Genomic DNA, 24,582 nt, shown 5'->3' with positions numbered 1-24,582 from the left:
GTGGTTACTTAATCTGAAGAAAGGCAGTGCAGTTTAAATGGATATATTCACAGTTTGGCATCAATGGGCCTAAATTCAAATCCAGACTCAGCTTGGAGCCAGTTTCTAGCTGGGAGACCTGGGTCACATGAACATCTCTCAGCTTTAACTTCTACATGGAAAATGGAGATGATAAAACCGTTATCAGATGAAACGTTTAGCAAAAAGCCTAGCACGTGGTAAGTTCTCAGCCAACTACAGCGGCACAGCACCGTGTGTGTCAGTCGCACAGTCGTGTCCGACTCTTTGAGACCCCATGGACTATAGCCCGCTCGACTCTTCTGTCCGTGGAATTCCCCAGGCAAGAATACTGGAATGGGTTGCCATGCCTTCCTCCAGGAGATCTTCCTGACTCAGGGACTGAACCCAGTTTTCCCGCGTTGCAGGCAAACACTTTACCATCTGAGGCACCAATTACAAAAATATAATTAACTCACTCTTTCATAGATTTTATTTAACATATTTGATTTTCATGAATATTTATTAGACATTTTACTTAAAAGGTAACAGTTTTATAAATTTACTTTAAATTAGAAATAATACATTATTTAAATAAACGTACCTATTGTTTCTAATTTAAAATAAGAACAGTGAATTAAAACAAAAATATGTTCAACATATTCTTCTTCTAAATAGAAGTACTGCAATTAAGGAACTTGTAGAGGAGTTATAAGCAGCTTATACTCATTGCTTTATTTGCATATATGCTTGCTGCAGAGTCATAATTAGTAAATTGAAACATATTTGAAACTCCATTATGTCTTTTCTCTATTTGGCCCTCTTCATTTGCATACACTCCTCACTGCTACCCTGTCTCTCCTGCATTTATGGCAGCCTTTCATGTGCCGTAGGATAGTTCCATGATGTCTTTCATTTCCCAGAGACACACAGATTTCTTTTTTCTTTTTTGCACTTACCAGTATGATTCTCAAGTAAATGAAGCTTTCATTGTTTTGTCAGCAGCAGCTTTGATGGACCTTTTGGCTCACATAGCCCTTAACTGACTTAGTGAGAAAAAATGTGCATTGACAGGGTGATTTTCAAGGCTAGAATGATTTCAAGTGTACTAAACATAATGCCAACCCCACAGCAGCACTAGCAATAGAAAGTTCGAGGTTGGTCAATTTAACCCTCAGCACTTCTCAAACACATCCTAACTGAAGAAAACTTTGTAGACAGATAGAAGAATAACATAAACAGATTGCATATTTATACATGTAACATAATACACCTATATTATTTGTCAATCATTCTCTAAGTGTCCAGGTCATGCAAAGGACTCAAAAGTCATGGAGGATGTAACGCACAACCAAATGACAGAATCAGAGATACTCCCACCAACTGTGTGACCTTGAGATTTTTACTGAACCTGAGTCTCAGTTTTCTCTTCTATAAAATGAAAATAAAAGTACCTTCTGAGAGGTATTAAGAGAATTAGATAAGATGATAATTAAAAAACGTGCCAAACCTGGCACTTCAAAATTACTCAGTAAATATTAGCAATTACTAACCTTAATGAGTCAGCTCTTCGCATCAGGTGGCCAAAGTATTGGAGTTTCAGCTCCAGCATCAGTCCTTCCAATGAATATTCAGGACTGATTTCCTTTAGGATGGACTGGTCTTAACCAATAACCATGTTGCTTTGATCTCCTCCCCGTTTTCCATCGTTTTTCCAGTGCCCACCAGCCATATCTTCTCTGCCTATCCTCATGGCTTACACACTCCTGCCCTATTCAGTTTACAACTTCTCTCAACTATCTGCAAGCGTGATTCACCAAGATTCCAGTCATTTTTACAAACTAAAACATAAAACCCGAGTTTCCTTCAGGCACTCTCTTTTTAAAGACATGACATTATCCATTACATTTTAATGCCACTATTTTTTATTAATATGATAACAGTTTGCCTTTCCTGCCCCCAAGGTCTCCTAGTCCTCACTTAATCCACCTCACAGCTGACAAATCCTCACCATGATTTAATTTTATGGACCTAAATCTTCATGTTCTAAACCTTTCCTTGCCTCTATTTGTTTCTTAAGGGAAAGGTCAGCAATGAAGTGATAAAATGCCTTAATAACTTAATGCCTGTCATTCACTTTTAATTTTTGACCTGTTCTATCTTCTTCCTTCTAATATTATGGAGCATTCCACTACTTTAACTGCAAGTTTTTTTCCATTAAATGGGATTACAATCTGAAAAAGTCTAAGAGGATTACTTAATTGGTGGCTTTTACTACTTCCCAGAAAAGTCAAGTTTTCAAGTCAAAAGATGATTTTTCTAACTCCACACTCAACATACTAGTTTAGTGTCTATTATCTGGCTGAAATCTTTTTCCTTGTTAGAGTTCCAAGGGGCTAAAATATTATTATGGTCTCTGGCAAGAGGTTGTTTGGGAGCTATATTGATTGGTTTGTTTCCTAAACATCTTGGTTCTGCAGTGCTACAAAGACTAAAAAATGTTTCCCTCCAGCAGCTGGGCCAAGATACCTTGAAAATAAGCAGGGAAGGAGTATGTTAATTGAAAAGATGGTGGTATTGCAAGAGCCGTCATTTCAAAATACAAATCCCACACGTTCGTTTTGCAGGAAAATTGGTGCTGGGATATCTGATGGCTGGAAGATTGAAGAAGAGCATGATGGCCCCAACACAGGGACCTAGAGCCTGAGGCTGCCAGCTCCAGGCAGGGAGGAGACCCAGGGGACAGCTGCTCTTCTAGCTCCACCACTGCTCCTGCCCTTTAGTTTTGCTTGGGTAGAGGGCAGAACCTGGCTGAGTATGACATCACTAACAGTGATTTTAAATCTTTGGAAAGAGGAGCAATTTCTTCATTGTGGTGCCTTGCAAGATTGTTTTCAGTGCAACACCTGAGACCCTGTATTGATAAATAACCGCCTAAGGACAATAATAGTTGCAGCAACAATCAGGGTTTAATGTCTATTTGGGCTGTTCAACCCTACTTGAGCATCACCACCAGGCTTCTCTTACAGGCTTCAGTCTCAGACAATCATTTAGGGGTTTCTCAAGTGACTGCATCCAATGTGGGGCTTTCCCCCTCTGCTCTGTGATAATGAACTCCAAGTTTCTTATATGTAAATATATATGTGAGTGTGTATATATATATGCCACACCTAGCTGGGAGGTCTACCAGGATTAAAGTTGGTGATTTTACGCAGTAAAATCAAGCTGCTTCATTCCTTCCACTAAAATTTACTGAACCTCCATCGCATCCCAAGCTTCAAGGTAATAATTGAGATACTATAACAGAGACCAAACCTGAAGTATACACAATAGCCCTTTCTCAAAGCTCTGCCTCCCAGGCTTGACGTTTAAGGCTGTAACACTTTCATTCACATCGAGATAAAAAGTTGCAAAACAGAGAATAACATTTGTCTTCCTGGATGTTTACAGGATGTCCTAGAGAATAACATTTGTCTTCTTGCATATTTACCTGACCTGTGGAGACAACTACAAGAACAAAAGGATTCTGCACCAAGAAGTTTGCAAAAACTAGCCATACCTCTTGCCCTTCTAGTAAAGAAGCCTGAATCCGAATTTGGGTAAGATGGATCTTTGGGACACTAGTCTGTCATCTTCTCAGTCTGCGGGTTTTCTGGATAAAGTCATGATTCCTTGTCCAAACATCTCATCTCTCCACAGACTGGCCTGTCGTGCGGCAAGCAATACGAGCTGGGACTCGGTAATAGAAAGTATTACAGAGCTCCCTATCCTCCCAAATTAAATACTGTTCCTGGGACAGTGAGTACTGTCTCAAATGAGAGAGAACCTTGAATCAAATACTTAAACAACTGAATCTGAAGTGATGAATGAGAGGTATCTGAAGACAGGTACCTGGAGGAACTGATACTCAAACAGGATCCAAGGGATTAACATGAGTGAACCAGATAAGAGAACAGAAGAGCCTTCCAGGGAAAGGGACGGAGCATCAAAAAGCTGCACAGAAAGAGAGCACATAGCATTTATTAGCGACTGAAAGCAGGCCAGAAAGGTGAAGAGTCCAGGGTGAGAGGGAACACCGTGCAAACTGATGCTAGAGCCCCAGGCAGGGAACAGGGTAGGCAGAGCCTTGTGGGCCCGAGGAGTCTGTCTTATCCTGAAATCAGTGGGATAGCTGATCAAGGCATTTAAACAATGGGATGACACAACCTGATTTGCATTCTAAAATAAGTCACTCAGGCTGTAATTTGGAGACTGGAGAGGAGGCCAGACTAGATAGAAGCAGGCCAATAAGGGGCGACTATAAAATCCCGGGCAAGACGCCACTGTCACCTGGAACAGGAAGGGGAGAGGCAATGGTGGAAAATAAGGAAGAGAGACGTGAAAGAGAAAGAAAGGATCTTCACAAACATTCAAATGCCCTTCAGCTCTATCCAATAACAATTTCTCAAGAATAATATATTTGAAAACTGGTTTAATAATAGCAAAACAAACTAAAATAAAATACAGTAATCCCCTTACTTACAAACGTTCAAGTTGCAAACTTTCAAAGATGTGAATGTGTGTTTCATCACTGTCAGGCATCAGTGAAATTGCAGCTGGCCCTCCGTCTCCTGTTGCTGACGATCCTTCTGCTCTACTGTCTCCCACCGCCTCTCCCTCCTCCTGTCAGTAACTCTTCTTGCCTGTTCACTTGATGCCAGCCCCCATATGACAGTTGTTGGACTGTACTACTGCACTTTTCAAGGTACTGTACTATAAGACTAAAAATGCTTTTATTTTTGTATTTTTATGTATTATCTGGGTGAAAAGTATTATAAATCTATTACAGTACTATAACTATATAGTCGATTGTTATTTGGGTACCTAGGCTAACTTTGTTGGATTTTTAAAAAATTGGATTTATGAATGTGTCCTTGAAACATAACTCATTCATATGTAGGGGACTTACTATAACAACTACATGTCCCGCACCAAAACTGTGGCTTAACTTTAAAACTGTATGATCCTGTTTGTCTCAAAACTAGAATGAAACCTGAAGTGATCTCAGACATGCCATATCCCACACAACGTGGATCACTGTTAACACCCACTCCCTTTCCTTCTCCCAGTATCGTGGGCTTCACAGGACTGATCCTGGGTCCTTCCAGCACAGGCAGCATCTCTTTCAAAAGAATGAAGCTGCAGTCACGTGGTTGCAAAGGCCCTGGATGAACAACTTTCCCTTCTATTGTTCATTCCGCTTGTTTTCACTTACCATCTGCCATGCTGCGTGCCAGGCCCTGTCTGGATACTGCCCTCAGAAGCTTTCTGGTGTGCAGAAAGCATGTGAACAAATCACTGCTATTCAGTAGTACAGTGACAGAGATATACACAAATTTGGGCAGGGCAGAGGACGGGGAGAACAGATTTTTAATTGACATGGCAGGCAACAGAGATTTGGAGAGGAAACTGGGAACATTATACACATATGATGATGCTTTAGCTGAATCTTGAAAGATGAAGAAGAACCTATTAGACAACGAAAGGAAGAATATGCTGGGCAGAGGGAATCAAAAAGCACAACTTTTGAGGGGAAATGCAAGTCACGTGGTAATCACAGAGCACAGCTGATTCTTGAATGTAGTGGGAGGGGTGGTTTGGGAGCCCAATCCTCTGCTCAATCAAAAAAATTCTCATGTTAACTTATAATCAGCCCTTCTTATACATGGTTCCTCTGTATTCATGGTTCCTCTGTATTCATGGTCCCGAACCTGAGTTTCAACCCACAGGAGATGAAGTAGTACTTTACTATTTACCACTGAAAAAATTCAGCATATAAGTGGTCCCATACACTTCAAACCCGTGTTGTTTGAGAATCAATTGTATAAAGTAATAAGCAGCAGGGGAAAGAAGGTGGATGGCTATTACTAAGCTGATACCATCTTATATTCTCCAAGAGTTCAGATATTGAAGGCCTGTATGCCACTGAATGAAGTCTGACCTTTATCTATAGGTGGTAATCAGGAAGGATTAACTTGTCCAAGACTGAGCGCCTGCAGTCTAGAAAAGGAAGTGGCCTGTGGTAAAAGCACCATTGAGGCCAGCAGTGGTCTGGCACTGAAGGCCCTCAATCCAGGCCAATAGCAAGGCAGGGTCCCAGCCCTCCCACCATGCCAGGGAAGAGGCCAACTCTTACCCATCCCTGAGCCAATTGATAATCCTTTTCTGGCAAGCTATGTTATTCACCCATGGGTGCAAGGTTTGTCCTCTGGGTGCTGGTCATGACTACAGAGGGCTTTCCATCACCCACAAACACTGAGCTGATAAACCAAGCCAAAGCCAAGCTCTGCTATATCTTAGTACAAAAATACCACACTTTTTGAATCAAATGAGGGGAAGGATTAGTACTCCTAATTCAATGATTAATATGCCAGCCTAGCTTAAGGGTCCCTCTCCTGGAGTCTAGAACATCTAGAATCTCATCATTTTTAATCATGAAACGGCAGCAGAATATCTGCCAGCTGCTACTTGTCCTTCTCCATGAGTTTCCTGATCTGACCCTGCTCCAGCAGGCTTGGTGAGTGTTCAGTTTAGCCACTTGCTTTTGTTTGCTTGCATGGCAAACAGAGAGGAGCAGCCTAAGAGAAGTTACACAAACCATTTACATTTTGTAACGACAGCCATTGGCATCAAGGTACAGGGCATTGGAGGGAGCAAGTTCGTTAACAGTGAAACTTGTTCTTGAATGAACCCATGTAACAGATGAAAAACCCTGACCTACTGCAGTGGCAGAGAGGTCCTGAAAGAGGGGATGGAGTCAAGAGATATTACAAAAGGAAACGGCACTGGAAAAGTGGTTGGTACAGAGGATGGACTCAAACATAAGTACAACTCCAGTGATTGAGTGGGTTATGGTGTCATTTTCTGCAGCAGGGAATAAAGAGAAGCTGATGGGGAGGGAGGGAGTTAAATTTTGAACATGTGGAAGGTAAGGAGCCTCTGGGACACTGAAGACAGGACCCAAATAAGGGGAGGGAAAAGGTCTCTTTTCACTCACCACCACCTCCCCAGGAGTGAGTCCAGTCCCTAGTACACAACAGAAGTTGCTTAATAAATGCCTGATGAATGAATGTGTCAACTCTCTATTTTATACAGAATTACCCAAATTTTAGGAAAGCATAGTTTTGCTGGCAAAAAGGCATATTCATTTTGGTGGAAAGTTCAACACACATGAAAGGGAATTTCTGGGGCAGCAAAGCCTTATTTTAAAATTTAACTCAACTCTGATTATATGCTGTGGATTCTCAATTTGTGCTAAATTTCATGGATCACATAGAAGTACCATATGTTTAATATAATCAACAAGGACCTACTGGAAAGCACAGGAAGCTATACTCAATTCTTTGTAACAAGGGAAAAGAATATGAAAAAACTACATATGTATATCCAGATGTACATACATACAACTGTGCTGTATACCCGTAACTAACAGGATATTGTTAATCAGAGCTACTTCTTTTAAAAAAAGACACTTGAACAGTACCAATAGATATTTGTAAATAAATAAGTAAATACAAATAAAATTAAGATTAAAGCTTATTTTATTAAAGAAGAAATACTATACTTTTCCCTGGAGTCCATACATATCACTGGCCTTCAGGTTTGAAACACTCCAACAATCTCCATCTCACCTGGAAGCACCTGCCAACTGCAGTTACTTCATTCTTAATGACCTTGTGTGTAACAGTCAACATCTATGTTAGGCTTTAACAAGAAAAAAAAACAATTAGGAAATGTATACGTTTTACGGTTCCAGAATAACAATATTTTGTGAATGTGCTATCATCTAAATAGTAGATAAGACTCCAAATTGTATTAGATTAGCCTAAAGGTTCATTCGGGAATGAAACTTTTGGCCAACTCATTAGAGTAGACTGAACCCTAAGAAGAGGAAAATTTAAGCAAAATAGTCATATACTTATAAGGAACTGCTAGCCAGTGCATTAACAGCAGATCGCCCAGAGTAAAAATTCTCGAATGAATTTAATTTGCTATTGTCTTTTTGTTCAGCACCTTTTTATTTTCCTTAGCAAAGAGTTAAAAGTATGAGTCTCAGCAGACAGGAAAAATAAAATGTAGCAAGAAAAATTTTACATGTAATAGTTTTCAGAATATAAAATGTTAGTTATCCTCAGAAAGCACTTCTGTTTCCATTACAGTCAGCGAATCTTGATCCACACGCTATCCATCCTAAAATTTCACCACACTTAGCCCATCACCTATCCCACCAACCTCCTCTGTCCATGGAATTCTCCAGAAAAGAATATTGGAGTGGGGAGTCATTCTATTTTCCAAGGGATCTTCCCCACCCAGGAATCGAACTCAGGTCTCCTGCATTGGAGGCGGATTCTTTATTGTCTGAGTCACCAGGGAAGTCCCATATTTTTCAGACAAACTACTAATACATTGCCTTGGTTAACAATTTGCCCAGATTCTCTCCTTCACTGAACGTCTGTGTCCTCTGTACTGTCAGTCTCCACAGAGGTGACCCAGGAGAGGGTAAGAACTTAATATTTTGTCTAGAAAATTGTTGTTTATCAGGCCTAATTCTCAGCCTCAACCCACACTCAGGCCACTGCAGACGTGGCCTGAGCCCTGGGAAATGTGGACCAGCCCTGGCTTCAGGGAAATGATCTGGGTAAGTAGCCACCTAAAGCTGTGGGAACCACCATCAAGTTACCCATGGTCTTCTGACTCCGGCCTTGTGGTGTGACGCTGGTAACTTGGCCTCTGTCTTATTTTCAAAACTCAGTCCCACATTGCTCTTTCAGATTCCTGGTGCCCAGCTCAGACTCAGTTCTAGAAATGTGCCTCTGCCTTGTTCTCAAAAATTGTCCCAATTAGGCCAGGATTTGGAGAAGGCAATGGCACCCCACTCCAGTACTCTTGCCTGGAAAATCCCATGAACGGAGGAGCCTGGTGGGCTGCAGTCCATGGGGTCGCTAAGAGTTGGACACAAGTGAACGACTTCACTTTCACTTTTCACTTTCATGCATTGGAGAAGGAAATGGCAACCCACTCCAGTGTTCTTGCCTGGAGAATCCCAGGGACGGGGGAGCCTGGTGGGCTGTGGTCTATGGGATCGCACAGAGTCGGACACGACTGAAGCGACTTAGCAGCAGCAGCAGCAGGCCAGGATTAGGAATGAAATTAACATCATTGACTTCGAACACTCCTTGGAAGGACTGATGCTGAAGCTGAAGCTACAGTATTTTAGTCATTTGATGGGAACAGACGACTCATTGGAAAAGTCCCCGATGCTGGGAAAGACTGAGGGCAGAAGGAGAAGAGGGCATCAGAGGATGAGATGGCTGGATGGAATCACTGATACAATGGACATGAACTTGGGCAAAGTTTGGGAGATGATGAGGAACAGGGAGAGCTGGCGTGCTGAGGTCACAAAGTCCCTGGGGTCGCAAAGAGTCAAACATGACTGAGGGACTGAACAACAATAATAGGGATGTATTTGAACCTGCAGCCATACAGACAGTGTTTCATGCCACCATGTTTTCAAATTCATCCACATTAGACTTAGTAAATCTCCACTTCCTGGACATTTGGATCTTCTGGCCTCCAGGGAACTTGAACTTGGCCCTGCAGAGGGCCTCAGTCACATGCTCCTTGTCCTTCAGCTTGGTGGGAATGGACATTATGACTTGGCCAATGTGGACCCTGGCCACTGTGCCCTAGGGCTTTCCAAAGGTACCACACATACCTGTCTGGAGCCTATCAGCTCCAGCACAGGACAACATCTTATTGATACAGATGACATGATGGGGTGGTGCCACACCAGGATGTGAAAACCACCTTTGCCACAGCTTTTCACCATGTGATTGCTCGACAAATAAGGGAAGCCTCCAAGGCTTCAGAGGAAAACTACTCATGCTTACCCCACACCATGTGGCCATGGAGTGGAAACTCATCCACTTTTGCCTTCTTCTGCCCCAGGTCAAAGATGTAGATCTTAGCATCTGAGATACCTTGGCAAAAGGGAGACTTTGGGTACGGCTTTTATTTACAGTACCCATAACACCGTGCGAGACAGCAGCCCATGGGACACCAGAAACTTCGGTGGTGTGGCAAAGGGAAAGAGCCAGTAATTCTCTACTTTTTGGAGCTGTGGAGCTTCTGGTGGCCAGGAAACTTGAACTTGGCCCCAGAGAGGGCCTCAATCACATGCTCCTTGTTTTTGCAGCTTGGTGCGGAGGGACATTATGACTTGGCCAAGTCCTAACAATCTCCATGCTAGAAATGTCCATCCTATTCCCCTGGGTCCCTGCCTGGATTAAAGCTCCCAAGTCTCTAGAAGGATGGCACCCTGCCCCCCTCTGGTCTGTACCTCCCTAAAGTTGCCAAAACGTCTAGCCTACTGGCTGGAAACTTGAAATCAATGACAGTTGAATCTGGCTCTCTGGATAGAGCTTCACACTAGTGGAACATCACTTTTTTTTTTCTTTTTTAAATTGAAGTATAATTGATTTGCAATGTTGTGTTACTTTCAAGTGTCCAACAAACTGATGCAGGTATACACACACATCTATTCTTTCTCAGATTCATTACAGGTTATTACAAGATACTGAATATAGTTCCCTGTGCTACACAATAGGTCCTTGTTGTTTATCTTTTTACATGTAGAAGTATGTATATGTTAATCCGAAACTCCTAATTTAACCTTCCCTCTCCTCCCTTTCCCCTTTGGTAACCATTCATTTCTTTTTTATTTTATTAAAGTAGAGTTGATTTAAAATATTAATTTCTACTGTATAGCAAAGTGATTTGGTTATATATACATTTTTTTCATATTTTTTATTGTGATTTATCACAGATATTGAATATACAGTTCCCTGTGCTATACAGTAGGACCTTGTTTATGCATTCTCTGTATAATAGTTTGCATCTGCTAATCCCAGACTCCCACTCTATCCCTTCACCACTCCCCCTCCGTCGTGGCAACCACAAGTCTGTTTTCTACATCTGTGAGTCTGTTTCTGTTTTGGAGGTAAGTCTATTTGTGTCATCTTTTCAACTCCACACATATAAGTGATATCATATAGTATTTGTCTTTCTTTTGCTTCTTATTATCTCCTGGTTACTGCCAACAGTTACCTAGATTGAGAATCTTAATCTACTTGGTTACTACTGGCTGGACCTCCTTTCAGTCTCCATAGCTAAATTCCCTTCCCTATTCTATCCCCTCCCTACCCCTTCTTCACCCTGTCAGGCAAGTCTACCCTGAAGTTCTGACCTGCAAATAAGAAGGTGCGTCAGGCCATGAAGGATGACAAGAACATTCCATCAGCTCCTAAGGGACCTAAAGACTACAGGCCAATTATCAGAAGAAAGAGATTAAATTGATTTGAACAGATACAAACATTAAGAAAATGTTTTCCATACTCATTTTGTATTTTTTTATTCCCTGACCAAATTAATTAAGTCAGAGAAAATTCAGTCTTGATATGCTCTAAGTTAATCAAATGTATCTTTATGCAGTTCAGTTCAGTTCAGTCGCTCAGTTGTGTCTGACTCTCTGCGACCCCATGAATCACAGCATGCCAGGCCTCCCTGTCCATCACCAACTCCCGGAGTTCACTCAAACTCATGTCCATAGAGTCGGTGATGTTAAGAGATCCCTAACAGAGTTAAGAAGTGCAAATGAGTACATCAAGAGCAAAAAAGAAACAGAGGCTTCCTGGTATGAAAACAAAAGCTCAAAATGAAATAAAAATCAGAAATGCCTCTCTACATCTGGACATTAGCCCGTAAGAAGGACCAAGATAAAGATACCAGCTGAAGAAAAATAAAGATATACCAGCTTTCTCTGCAGGAAAACACCCTGTCATGTCAAACAAATCTAAGAAGAAAATGTTCTATGGAACATTCAAACCTCCTGAAAAGAGTTATCGCTCCCATCAGACCTGCGGATGAGATCTGACTCAGTGGTAACTAGTGCCATGCAGGCTTTTCAATTGTTTCCAGGAAGTTGTAAGTCTGAGCCATGATCAGTCTTTGCACTAAACTTTATACACTGTCAAACATTGTAGAAAGGTCCACACCATGGCAAGATAGGCCACTCGTTACATCTCATTTTCATTTTATTTTTAACCATAGACAACCTGTGATAATTTTATTAGAAAAGTGAAAGTGTTTGCTGCTCAGTCATGTCCAGCTCTTTGCGACTCCCTGGACTGTAGCCTGCCAGGTTCCTCTGTCCATAGAATTCTCCAGGCAAGAATACTGGAGTGGGTTACCATTTCCTCCTCCGGGGGATCTTCCCTACCCAGGGATCCAGCGCAGACCTCCTAGCATTGCAGGCAGAGTCTTTACCATCTGAGCCACCAGGGAAACCCAATTTTCATTAGAGAAAGATATTAATTTGTAATTATTTTTAAGTTTGAAAGACAAACACATCTTTCAGTTTACCTTCAACTACTCTGTGGGGCAACTCACTTCTTTTTTTTTTTTCCTTTTATATTTATTTTAATTGGAGTATAATTGCTTTACAACGTTGTGTTAGTTTTTGCTGTACCACAATGTGAATCGGCTCTGGGTACACATGTATCTCCTCTCTTGAGACCCGCCCCTCAATCCCAGCCCTCTAAGTTATCACAGAGCACCAAGCCAAGCTCTCTGTGCTATACATCAGGCTCCCACTAGCTATCTGTCTTACAAATGGTAGTGTAACTACCATTTACTGCATTGGCAGGCAGATTCTTCAGCACTGAGCCACCAGGGAAGCCCCAATATACGTGCTATATTCTATATTCGTATTTTCTCTTTCTGACTTCTTCACGCTGAATGACAGACTCTAGATTCATCCACAACTCACTTCTAATCTTGTGCTTTCCTCTCCTCTGAGGATAACAGATATGTGGAAATCCTGGGATGACCCACTCTCCTTATCTTCTCAGTTATAGAACAGTATGAAGAACAGTAGCTACTCCACTGTTTAGACACAGAATCTTAATTCACTAGAAATTAATAATGTTTCTCACACTGAATATTTCTAACAGCACATTTCAGCATATCATCATTATTATCCAACAATAACGATACAAATGTCTGACTGCCAGAGTCTGAGGCATTCTCCATCACTCCTTTATATTTTCCCAAATCCAAGACTCAACAGATTTATCTCCTCACTACTCACCAGAACGGAAAACTGACCCCTTTTCTAGTGCTTCCACTCCCCCATTGGTTCCTTTATTACCAAAACTCCTAAGAAATGCTTACATGCCATAAATGTTTTAAAAGATAATAAAAGTAACATTATTATGTTTGCATCATGCATTCATTACAAAGTACTTTTACATCCCTAACCTCATTTTAACTTTGTTTTTCATAAGAACACTGAAATATGAACACCAGGTATTATCAATCCAGAACTGAAAATTCTAAAATTCAGGCGGAGAATAGTTACAACCACTAATAACTTGCCTAAGATGACAAATACCATCATAGAAAGGCCAGGTCTAAAACCCAGATCTTTAGATTCCATTCCCTACATATTTTTTCTCTAATGCCCATGTTCAACCAATGATGACAGAATAAATGCCCTGAGGTAGTTAACGGCAGTGGAATCGTGTTCTGGATTCCTATAATAAAGAAGCAATATACAGAGAATAAAGTGCTTCCCTCTGAGAACCTGGATTTCTCTGTGACAGATGTGATGTGATTTATAAGGAGCAAATATATTTGGTCATTCAGATGACCAAAATATATTTCTGAAAGATATTTGGTCTTCATCCACAGTTCCTGCCTTATGGCTCCCCAAACCCCTGAAACTTCCTGAGTAATATGAGTGAAGGGAGCATCTTTCATAATATTTGGTCTCTTGTCCCCAGTTCCTGAAACTCCTTCAGAGCCATAAAGGTGAAATGGGCGTCTTGTTATTCATAACAAGCCCCTTCACACCACAACCGGGTTTATGTTAATGAAGGTCACTTTCAGAAATCACCTAAGGATGGGCCTGGTTGTCAAGGCAACTCATCATGAGCAGAGGATTGGAAGTTTCAGTCTCACTCCCTGGATCTCCAGGGAGAAGAGAGTGGCTAGAGGTTGAATCAAATACCAATGGCCAATGTGCTAATCAATCATGCTGACATAACAAAACTATCATAAAACACCCAAAGGATGATGTTCAGAGAACTTCCAGGTTGTGGAAACAGGGTGCTTCCACTTGCCACCAAGCAAGGCCCCAAGGTCCGCAAGAACAGAAGCTCCTTTGTTGGGGACATTGCTCTATGTAACTCTTCATCAGATCAGGCTGTTATCTGTATCCTCTAATAGCCTTTGTAATAAATCGGTAATGGAGCAAGTAAAGGGATTCCTTGAGTTCTGTGAGCAGTTCCAGCAAACTCACAGAACTCAAGGAGATCGTAGGAACCTCTGATTTATAGAGGGTCAGTCAGAAGTCAATCAGGATAAGACCTGGACTTGCAACTGGCAGCCTGAGTTGGAAGGAGTCACTGGAACCTCCAATGCATAGTCAGTCAGTCAAAAGCACAAGCCATAACCTGGGCTTGCCACTGATGTTTGAAGTGGAGAGCAGTCTTATTGGACTGAGCCCTTGGTGTGCGTGCTAAGTCACTTCAGTTGTGTCCTCTCTTTGCAACCCCATGAAGTCCACCAGGCTCCTCTGTCCATGAATACTAGGCAAGAATACTAGAATGAGTTGCCATGCCTTCCTCCAGGGCATCTTCCTGACTCAGGGATCAAACCTGCGTCTCTTAGTCCTTGGAATGTGATGCTAATTCCAGGTATGTAGTGTCAGGATTGAGCTGAATTGTAAGACCACCAGTTGGTGTCTGAGAATTGCTTGGTGGTGTGGGGAAGTCTCCAGTCACACACATTGGAATTGGACCCAAGAACCCATTTAATAGAAACCAAAATAAAGGGACTAGTTTTATTTCTCCTTCTTAAGTGGGACATAAAGGCACTCAAAGTCAACGGGAAACTACAGTGCTGCAGAAGATCCTAGAGCCTGCATGTCTGAACTATATTTTTTTTCTCTTAGATAGCTACAAAAAGATTTTCTCCATTTCCTTTAAGAACATTCATCTAAGGGAAGTGAAAAACTTTAAATGGTTTCAAGGTGACTGATATAAATTAACAATAAACTGCCAGAACCTATGATTTTTCAAGAAGAAAAAAAAAAAAGAATAAACAATAATACACTGGAAATCAGATGGGCCAGGTTTTACATGTTGGCCCTCCACTTGCTGTCTCTAGAATCATGAGTAAGTTACTCAGCCCATCTCAGTTCTCAGTTTCACCTATGAAATGAAGGCCACAGTAACCATCACACTGAGTTGCTATGAGGATAAGGTGAGCCAACGTGAAAAAAACTAAGGCAGATAGTGCAGGTCAACACATGGAGTCTCAGGTGGCACTAGTGGTAAAGAATCTGCCTGCCAACATAGAAGACATAAGAGACACGGGTTTGATCCCTGGATCGGGAAGATCTCCTGGAGGAGGGCATGACAACCCACTCCAGTGATTTTGCCTGGAGAATCCCATGGACAGAGAAGCTTGGCGGGCTACAGTCCATGGGGTCACAAACAATCCTAAAACGGCTTAGCACGCATGCACAGTTCAGCACATGGAGTGCATTTGTCCAGAGCTGAAACACTAAAATGTCCTAGCCTCTCTTTCAGTTAGACACAGCCATGAGATTCAGTTCTGATCACTGGCACATCAGCAGGAGTCTGTCCATATTTTCCTTTTCTGTTTCCTCTCCATCCTACAGGGATCCTGGATCTAAACTGGGTTACGTGGCCATCAGCTAAGGCTGTTCAAGCAGGAGCCTGAGAACCAGATGGCACTGTGTGGCCACCACCCAGCCTTAAACTACTCACCTACTTTCGAATTACTGCTTGAGATAAATAAGTACCTATTTCGTTAAGCCCCTGTGTCAGAATTGGAGAACTTTGATAATAAAGCCATGGGGAATCATAAGAGGTCCAAAGTTTAGCCAAACACAAGCCTGACAGCATGAACCAACACTGGTTTGGCAAAGATCTATGCCCACCAAACATTAGTCTCTTTAGTTTCCTTCAGTTGAAATGATATATGTTTGGAAAATGACTACCATTATATTGGTAAGTAAAAAAGCTGAATTACTGAAAGCCATAGATCATACAGTTGAATCTAAATTTTGTTAGGAGAAAAAAAAAAATTGCTGTGTGAACGTCCAGAGGCTCAGAGGATTCTATTAAGCACATTACTCAGAAGGAAAATAAAAATGTGTATTTTCATTTTAACAAAGTCATTTTGACAAAATTGCTTCAACATGTCCTGTTGGGTTTCCCACCGGCCAAGGGTATGGTGGATCTAGGCCAAGTGGAAGTCTATGGCAACCAAAGAAACTGGAAATGAGTGTCTGTTTGAGGTGCATTAATTATGTGATTCTTTACATATGGCCTTGGGTGGATATTTTGAGGAAAAATGACTCATCTAGTTTGTGATGTATATCACGTGACTATCCAGCACAATGTAAGAGAATGGTAGGCTTACCATGTTTTTATTACACCAAAGAAAAATATTTCTCAGATTTTATTAGCACAGTTGTGGTTTCTAACATTCCTGCTACTTCCTCACTCATTCCCAAAGAAATTTATGCTCTTTCTGGGCAAAAATATGTTTTAAGCCAAGTGAAAGTCGCTCAGTCATGTCCAACTATTTACAACCCCCATGGACTAAGTAGTCCATGGAATTCTCCAGCCCAGAATACCAGAATACTGGAGTGGGTAGCCATTCCCTTCTCCAGGGGATCTTCCCAAATCAGGGATTGAACCCAGGTCTCCCGCATTGCAGGCAGATTCTTTACCAGCTGAGCCACCAGAGAAGCCCAAGAATTCTGGACTGGGTAGACTATCCCTTCTCCTATTCCTGACTCAGGAATTGAACCGGGGTCTCCTGCACTACAGGTGGATTCTTAACCAGCTGAGCTACTAGGGAAGCCCCAAAATAGTATTTATTCAGCATTACCTACAAATATGGACCATGCAAGCTTCAAAGAGACAGGCAGAGCAAGGAGTTGATTCCAACCCAGGGGACGGAGGGATCCTAAAGTATCCTCAAAGTGGGAACACCTACCAACACACCTTCCCCTCCAAACACACACACACAGTATATTCTAGAAAACCCACATAAAGATTATAATTCAGCCCTTCATGTCTAAAGGGTGCATGTGTGCACGCTCAGTCGTGTCTAATTCTTTGCGACCCCATGGACTACAGCCTGCCAGGCTCCTCTGTCCGTGGCATTTCCCAGTCAAGAATACTGCAATGGCAACCAGGGGATCTTCTTGACCTAAGGATTGAACCCACATCTCCTGAAGCTACTGCATTGGCAGGTGGATTCTTTATCACTGCACCACCTCATACTTAATAATAATCAAGAAGTATCTCTTCAAAATACATTTATAGAACCATTTGGAAACAACTACATTGAACTGTCCTGTTGGTCTCCTGTAGTTCAAGCCAGAGCAGAACAGTGGTCCAGCCCAGGTGGGATGTTTCCAAGGAGATCTTGGCAACCACGAACAGCTAGAAATGAACATCTACACTGAGTGCAAAGCACTGTACAAGGCACAAAAATGAGTTTCCACAAAACCTCACAAGATAGTATTGACATCAGCAAATAAAGAATTTTAGAAAACTGTGATAGATAACTATGCAGATAATTGCATAGGAGGTGAAACTGCATAAATTAAAGGCAGGCTTCCCAGGTGGCTCAGTGATAAAGAATCTGCCTGCCAAGCAGGACACACTGAAGGCACAGGTTTGAACCCTGGATCAAGAAGATCCCCTGGCGGAGGAAATGGCCACTCCAGTATTCTTGCTTGGGAAATCCTATGGACAGAGAAGCCTGGTGAGCTACAGTTCATGGGGTCGCAAAAGAGTCGGACACGACCTGGTGACTAAACAGCAGCAGCAGCAGCAGATAATAAAGCCACGGGATGTTGTAAGATGTACAAATAAGAAGCCACTAACTGTAATTACAAAATACACACCATCTCTACAGGCCTCTGTGGACCCTCCAACCTTGATTCAGGACCTATTACTTTCCACATCAAACACATAATCTTGGATTGCACCTCGGCAACAACAAATAAAAGCAGTGGATAAAAATGGGCAAAGGAATAATACCAATAATAACGGTGGCTAACTTATATTGAGCCTTTAGGGGAGACATATAATACATAATTAAATACATAGTTAAATACATTAAAATACATAATTAAAAGTGTAATATAAAGCTATACATCTCAGTTAGAGAAGGAGTGATTTAGCATTATTTTGCTGAAATACAGGGAAAGGAGAGATGTTATACTCAGTTGACAACATGGAGCCCAGCTCACTCACCTGCATTTCTGCCTAATGAGCACTATGCTACTTTCTTCCCACTGGGAGCATGAATGAAGCCTAACAATTAACTGACACTTTAGCTTCCTGATAACAAACTAGAATTCTTTCACTAAGAAATAGAGGGCATAGGGATATATACCCTTTGTGTTGCTGCAAACTGATTTTCCAGGGTTTTTTTAAATTAATTAGTCATTTCAGAATCTCATCAGAAGAATATACATGTAACTATTTTTTTCAAGTCCACCCATTGAACTGGTTCAGGGCTTTGGAATGACTGTGCACACACAGTGATATAATGGCTTAACGCTTTCTAAGAAAAAAAGCACTTTTCCTTTATTATTCAGGGACGGTTCCTTGATCTCGCAGCTGGCAGGGAGAGACACAGAATTCATGTGTATGCACTTGAAAAGGACAATCTTTCCTGCTATCTTACTGCTGCAACTTACTGATAAGATGGGAGGTTAGTTTGTATTTCTTTAATCATTTCTTTTCTTCAAATCTATTTCCTAGCACAGAGTCAGTTAGTATGACTGAAAGCCTTCATCTTTAAAATTTATATGGATTTCTTTAAGTATTTTTCTATTTGATGAGCTGTTAAAGGAGATTGCTTCCTTATCTCATCTTTATTTCATAGCAAGTTGGTATCAGTTTTTGCACAAAGAAGACACTGCAAATTGGCTTACTCAACCTCAATTCCACTCTTTTTCTAGCTTCCTGCTAAAGCTTGACTGCTTTAAAGAAAGCTGCCCCTCTTGGATTCTCTGCAACTACTGTTTTGGATGCAAATTAATCTTACCCATTAGATGCACTTGAGGAAGGTCTGGAGGGAGGAGGTGAGTTGAAACAACTTTCTGGGGCCCGTTTCTGCTAGTGGCAGTGGCCACTGTGTTTTTCTAATTGCTAAACCACAATTATGGCAGTAACTTCTTGTTCTAAGTAATTTCAGGAGCCACCTCATGACTCCTACTCCACCATTCACCTAGTGATTTCTATGGCTCCCTAGAAATAAAGATTTCCTTTCTTTCCCCCTCACTTGCTACATAGACGCTCTGTGCCATGCTAAGTTATTTCAGTTGTGTCTGACTCTGCAGCCCCATAGACTGTAGCCCACCAGGCTCCTCTGTCCATGGACTTTTCCAGGCAAGAATACTGGAGTGGGTTGTCATGCCCTCCTCCAAGGGATCCTCCCAACCCAGGGAGCAAACCCCTATCTCCTATGTCTTCTGCATTGCAGGCAGATTCTTTACCACTAAGCAACTGGGAAAGTCCATTGCTACATAGATCTATTTTAATAAAACATTTGATTTCAGTGCTTGGAAAACCACAGAGAAAAACATTAAGGGAGCAAAGCTTGATTTAGACCACTTCAAAAGTGGTCAGATACTCTTTCCATCACCACCACTCCTCCACTTCAGAGCAGTAATCTAACCACAGGGTTAAGATTCACAAGCTCTAAGAAGCAACTTCTGACCGTATGGTCCCCACTCCCTGAGAGTAATACCAGCCTTAAGAAAATATTCCAGTATTGCAAATCTTCAGGATCACAGCCAACCTCAAAACACTTCTCTGCTTGCCTCCTTCAGTCTCATATGACTCAAATCAGAAGCCCTAGGAAATCTGTTATTCTATACTACCCTACTGCTGCCCCTGTATCAAAACAATATTTGACTTCTTCACACACACACACACACACAAATGACAGTTATAAAGGGAAGAACTTATAATTAAGAGAATACAGACTTCTCTGGTGGTCCAGCGGTTAAGAATCCGCCTACTAAGGCAGGGGACACAAGTTTGATCCCTGGTCCTCCGGGAAGATGCCACAGGGCAACTAAGCCTGGGAGCCACACCTACTGAAGCCTGCATGCCTGGAGCTGGTGATGAGCAACAAGAGAAAGCAATGAAAACCCAGCACAGTCAAAAGTAAATAAATAATTCTTTTTTAGAAGAAAGAAGATGAAAAGAAGTAGATCTGATTAGTAAGAAAAGGTCAGTGATCCCTTTCCTATGATATCAAGACATGTAAGAAACTGTATTGAAAGGCAGTAAACTCTTTACTAACCTGGGGGAAGAGAGAATAAGTTGAATTGTCAATGGTGAATGAGTATAAAAACTCCCCATCGTACCACAGGCTTTTCCCCATGGGGGAATTCATTTTAGTCATAGCAAAGAGATGGGCGGGGTCGCAGCAGTCTTCCATCTGTTTCCTAGGAGAGAAAACAGAGAAAAGAACAGCAGGTTAAGTGAGCAGCAGACTCATTCACTTGTCATTCCCAGAGAGATGTGCAGCCTTACCTCAGCACCAGCTTACAAAAGCATCTGTGTCTCCAGAGTGATTAGACAATTATTCATTTACCCTTCCAGCCATCAGAATGCATGACTGGAATATTTCATAATGTTTTTAAAAGTTTCAGAAGAAAAGACATCAGGTAGGATTGTAAATTGGTGCAACCACTATGGAAAACAGTATGGAGATGCCTCAGAAAATTAAGACTAGAATTACCATGTGACCCAGCTATTCCACTTCTGGGTGTTTGTCACATGTGCACAAAAACACTAATTTGAAAAGAAGATATATGCACTCCCTATGTTCACTACAGCATTAAAGTTGTCCCTTGGTATCTGCAGGGAACTGGTTCCAAGATCTGCCTCAGATACTCAAACCCACAGATGCTCAAGTCCCACAGTCAGCCCTCCATATTTGAAGTTCTCCATCCATGGATTCAACCAACCTCACATTGTACGATACTATATGTATTTATTGAAAACAAAACAAAACATGTAGAAGTGAACCTTACAGCAGTTCGAACCCATATTGTTCAAGGGTCAACTGAATTAACAATCACGTAATCATGTGCGTGCTCAGTCGTCTCCGATTCTTTGCGAGTCCACGGACTGCAGGACTGTAGCCCACCAGGTTCCCCTGTCCATGGGATTTCCCAGACAAGAATATTGGCGTGTGTTGTCATTTCCTTCTTCAGTATTTACAATAGCCAAGATATAAAAACAACTTAAGTGCCCATCGATGGATGAATGGATAAAGAAGATGTGGTACACTGTAGAATACTACTCAGTCATAGAAAAGAACGAAATCCTGCCATCTGCAACAACTCGGATGACCCTTGAAGGTATTATGCTTAGTGACGTAAGTCAGACAGAGAAACACTGATTTCATTCCCAAGTGGAATCTATAAAAACGAATGAAAAACCAAAATAATACAAAAACAAATTCAGAATTACAGAGGTCAGATTAGTGGTTACCAGAAGGGAAAGAGGCTGGGCATGGGTGAAATGAGTGAAGGGGGTCACCTCTCTGGTGATGGATGGTAATTAGATTTGTGGTGGTGACCAATTTGTAGTGTATACAGATGTCAAATTATAAGGCCGTACACCTGAAACTGATATAACTAAACAGAAACAAAGAAAAATATCAGCTCTCATATGCAGCTGAAATGTGTCTGAAAGCAAAAATAATCATTATAATTGCAGACCGATGGATTTAAACATCCAAGGCTTGGATGGTTAACATCTCTTCATGGTGATGTAACCATCAAGTGGTGACTTTCAGAGATCAGGGACTTTAGGAGAGCTGTACAGAGTAGGAAATACACAGATTGGCCCTAAAAAGGGTACACTTCCCAAAACTGAAGATGTGATCCAAGAATGAGCCCTGGGAAATCTCGGAACAGAACCTGAGTGAGATGAGGGATGTGATTTCAGGCACTGATGAAGCAACCTGCATTCCAGCTGGTAGATCTCGTGAGCTTTTCCTGTTCTTGTTTCGTCTGACCTCTCCGTAGGGTGGGACACAGCTGAGCACAGGAAGGAGCTGAGAAGTCTCACTCCCTCCTTACTCCCTTTCTCTCTGAAACACCAGGGTCTCCTGGGTCTCCTGGGTCTCCCAACCCACCCACCCGGGATGGCTTACAGCTGTTCCTCTGCTGGTCCCTCACATGGAGGCCACTATTCTACAAGCCAATCTTCACATTCTCCTCAAATTCAAAGCCTGTCAGAAACCAACTCTGTTTCCTCACTGAGCTTTCAGGAATAAAAGAGCTTATTCCCCAGTGTCACTTCTAGAAGGACCAATAAAATAAACTGCTGACATAAACCACTTCTGAATGGCACCCCCAAGTAGACTTGCCGGCTCAGACATCTTTAGCCACCAGTGGTACCCAAGCTTGGAGCTGAAAAGCGGCAGGTAATTGGAATATAGTCATGCTCGGTCTCACAGGATTGGTTCCATAACCCCATCTCCACCTAAATACCAAACCCCAAGGATGCTCAAGTTCCTTACATAAAACAGCACAGTGTTTGCAGATAACCTACACATCTCTTGCCCTGTACCCTAAATCATCTCTAGATAACTTATCATACCTAATTCAATACATGCACTATGTAAATAGTTATAAAGACAATGTAAATGCCATTAAGTAGTGACCAGTGTGCAGCAAATTCAAGTTTGCTTTTTAGATCTTTTGGCATTTTTAATTTTTCCCAATACTTTCTATCCACCCATCAGTTGAATCCTTGGATGCAAAATCTGAGGATGAGGATTTGTGGGCAACTGGACTTGGGTTCAAAACCTCGTTCTGCAACTTACTAACTCTGTAACTCAGGAATGTTACTGGGCTTCAGAAATGGTCTCAGAAACTACTCTTGGGAATTCCCCCAAGGACATACAGGTGCAGCATGTAGATCAAGTTCAAGCTCAATGCAGAGACAAATAAACCGAATCATGGTCGGGTTCTTTCCGCCACCTGGTGCTTTCTCAGGTGCTTTTTGGTTGGCACCAGGGGAACTTCACAAAGATTTCAATAGAAAGGACAGGGTTGGGGTCTGGGGAAGTTGGCCTTCTTCTTTCACATTTGCTAGCATCTGTGTCCCTCTTGCTCCTACATCACCATCCCATTTCCCCCAAGTGCCCCTCTTCTCTTGCCTCCTCCATGTTCAATAATTCTTATTGTGTTTCATTACCCAAAAGGCAGCCGGAACAGAGGCAGGAAAGTTTTATAGTGAACGGCCTTCATTTTCTCAAAAGAGCATCCTGGGTAGTATCGTCAGTTAACATAGAACAAGACATGGCTTAAGACTGTCTTTAAAAATGAGAACTGCGGACTTCCCTGGTGGTCCAGCAGTTGAGAGTCCACAAGCCAGTGAGAGGGACACGGGTTCAATCCCTGATCTGGGAACTAAGATCCCACATGCCTCGGGGAAAGTGAGCCTGTGCCCTGCAACCAGAGAAGCCAATGCAATGAGAAGCCCATGCACCATAACTAGAGTAGCCACCCACTCACCGCAGAGGGGCAACTAGAGAAAGCCCTTGCACAGTGAGACCCAGCACAATCAATGATAAATAAACTAACAAATAAAAATTATGAGAATTATCTTAGGCGTGACTCTGAGCTTTGCGAGGTGAGGAAATTTTTGAGCCCTTAATCCTTTTCTGGTTAAATGGAAATAACCAGAAATGGAATACCTTTTAGTTCTTGGAGTGGTCCTAAGAGATAATTAAGGGAATACATGGGCTTTCATGGTGTCTCAGAAGGTAAAGATTCTGCCTGCAATGCAGGAGACCTGGGTTCAATCCCTGGATCAGGAAGATGCCCTGGAGAAGGAAATGGCAATCCAGTCTAGTATTCTTGCCTAGAGAATTCCATGGACAGAAGAGCCTGGCAGGCTACAGTCCATGTGGTCTCAAAGAGTCAGACACAACTGAGTGACTAGCACTAACTATTATTAGTCCCAATTCACATCTGAGGAAACGGTATTAGGGCGATTGCGGGACATGCTTTTTCCTCTCTGCAAGTCTGCCTATTCAGGACCATTCTGACTCACCCTTATCTTTCTCTTCCCTGAAGAAATGCTTTCTAAACACCAGCCAAACATGCCAGGTGCCTTCCTAGATCTTTCTCTACTTAATTCTCACAGTGAGTGACCTTGGAGCTACATAGCTTTAGGATTTTTTTTTTTTTTCAGTAATTTAACTTGGGGCACATAACTAGCAAAGCAGGGTGGAGCATGGCTTTGCTCCCAGGTCTTTTCACTTCATGTCTGGTACTTACTTTCAGCCAGACCATAGCTCTCGCCTCCAAACCAAGCTAAACTTGCCATTTAGCACAAAGTGCTTCAGAAAATTCAGAAAAAAAAAATTTGTTCCAGCTACATAAGATGACCC

General features: G+C 41.9%; 1 protein-coding gene and 1 pseudogene across 1 annotated transcript in view; both read right to left on the bottom strand.

The window, feature by feature from the left end:
- The window catches only part of ST8SIA1 (ST8 alpha-N-acetyl-neuraminide alpha-2,8-sialyltransferase 1), a 180,610-nt gene that overhangs the window by 97,335 nt on the left and 58,693 nt on the right, over positions 1–24,582 (bottom strand). The window contains exon 2 of the mRNA XM_055394160.2: positions 20,467–20,611. Within this exon, the coding sequence (XP_055250135.1) occupies positions 20,467–20,611 (145 nt within the window). The remainder of the gene's footprint in view (positions 1–20,466; positions 20,612–24,582) is intronic.
- Positions 9,643–10,089, bottom strand: LOC148777683 (large ribosomal subunit protein uL16-like; annotated as a pseudogene).

The sequence above is a fragment of the Moschus berezovskii genome, chromosome 6 (assembly GCF_049115385.1).
Source record: "Moschus berezovskii isolate FMDL1 chromosome 6, NW_MosBer_1.0, whole genome shotgun sequence".
In the NCBI taxonomy this organism is placed as follows: domain Eukaryota; kingdom Metazoa; phylum Chordata; class Mammalia; order Artiodactyla; family Moschidae; genus Moschus; species Moschus berezovskii.
The sequence above is the reverse complement of the archived record's forward strand: the minus strand, read 5'-3'. Positions and strand labels throughout refer to the sequence as shown.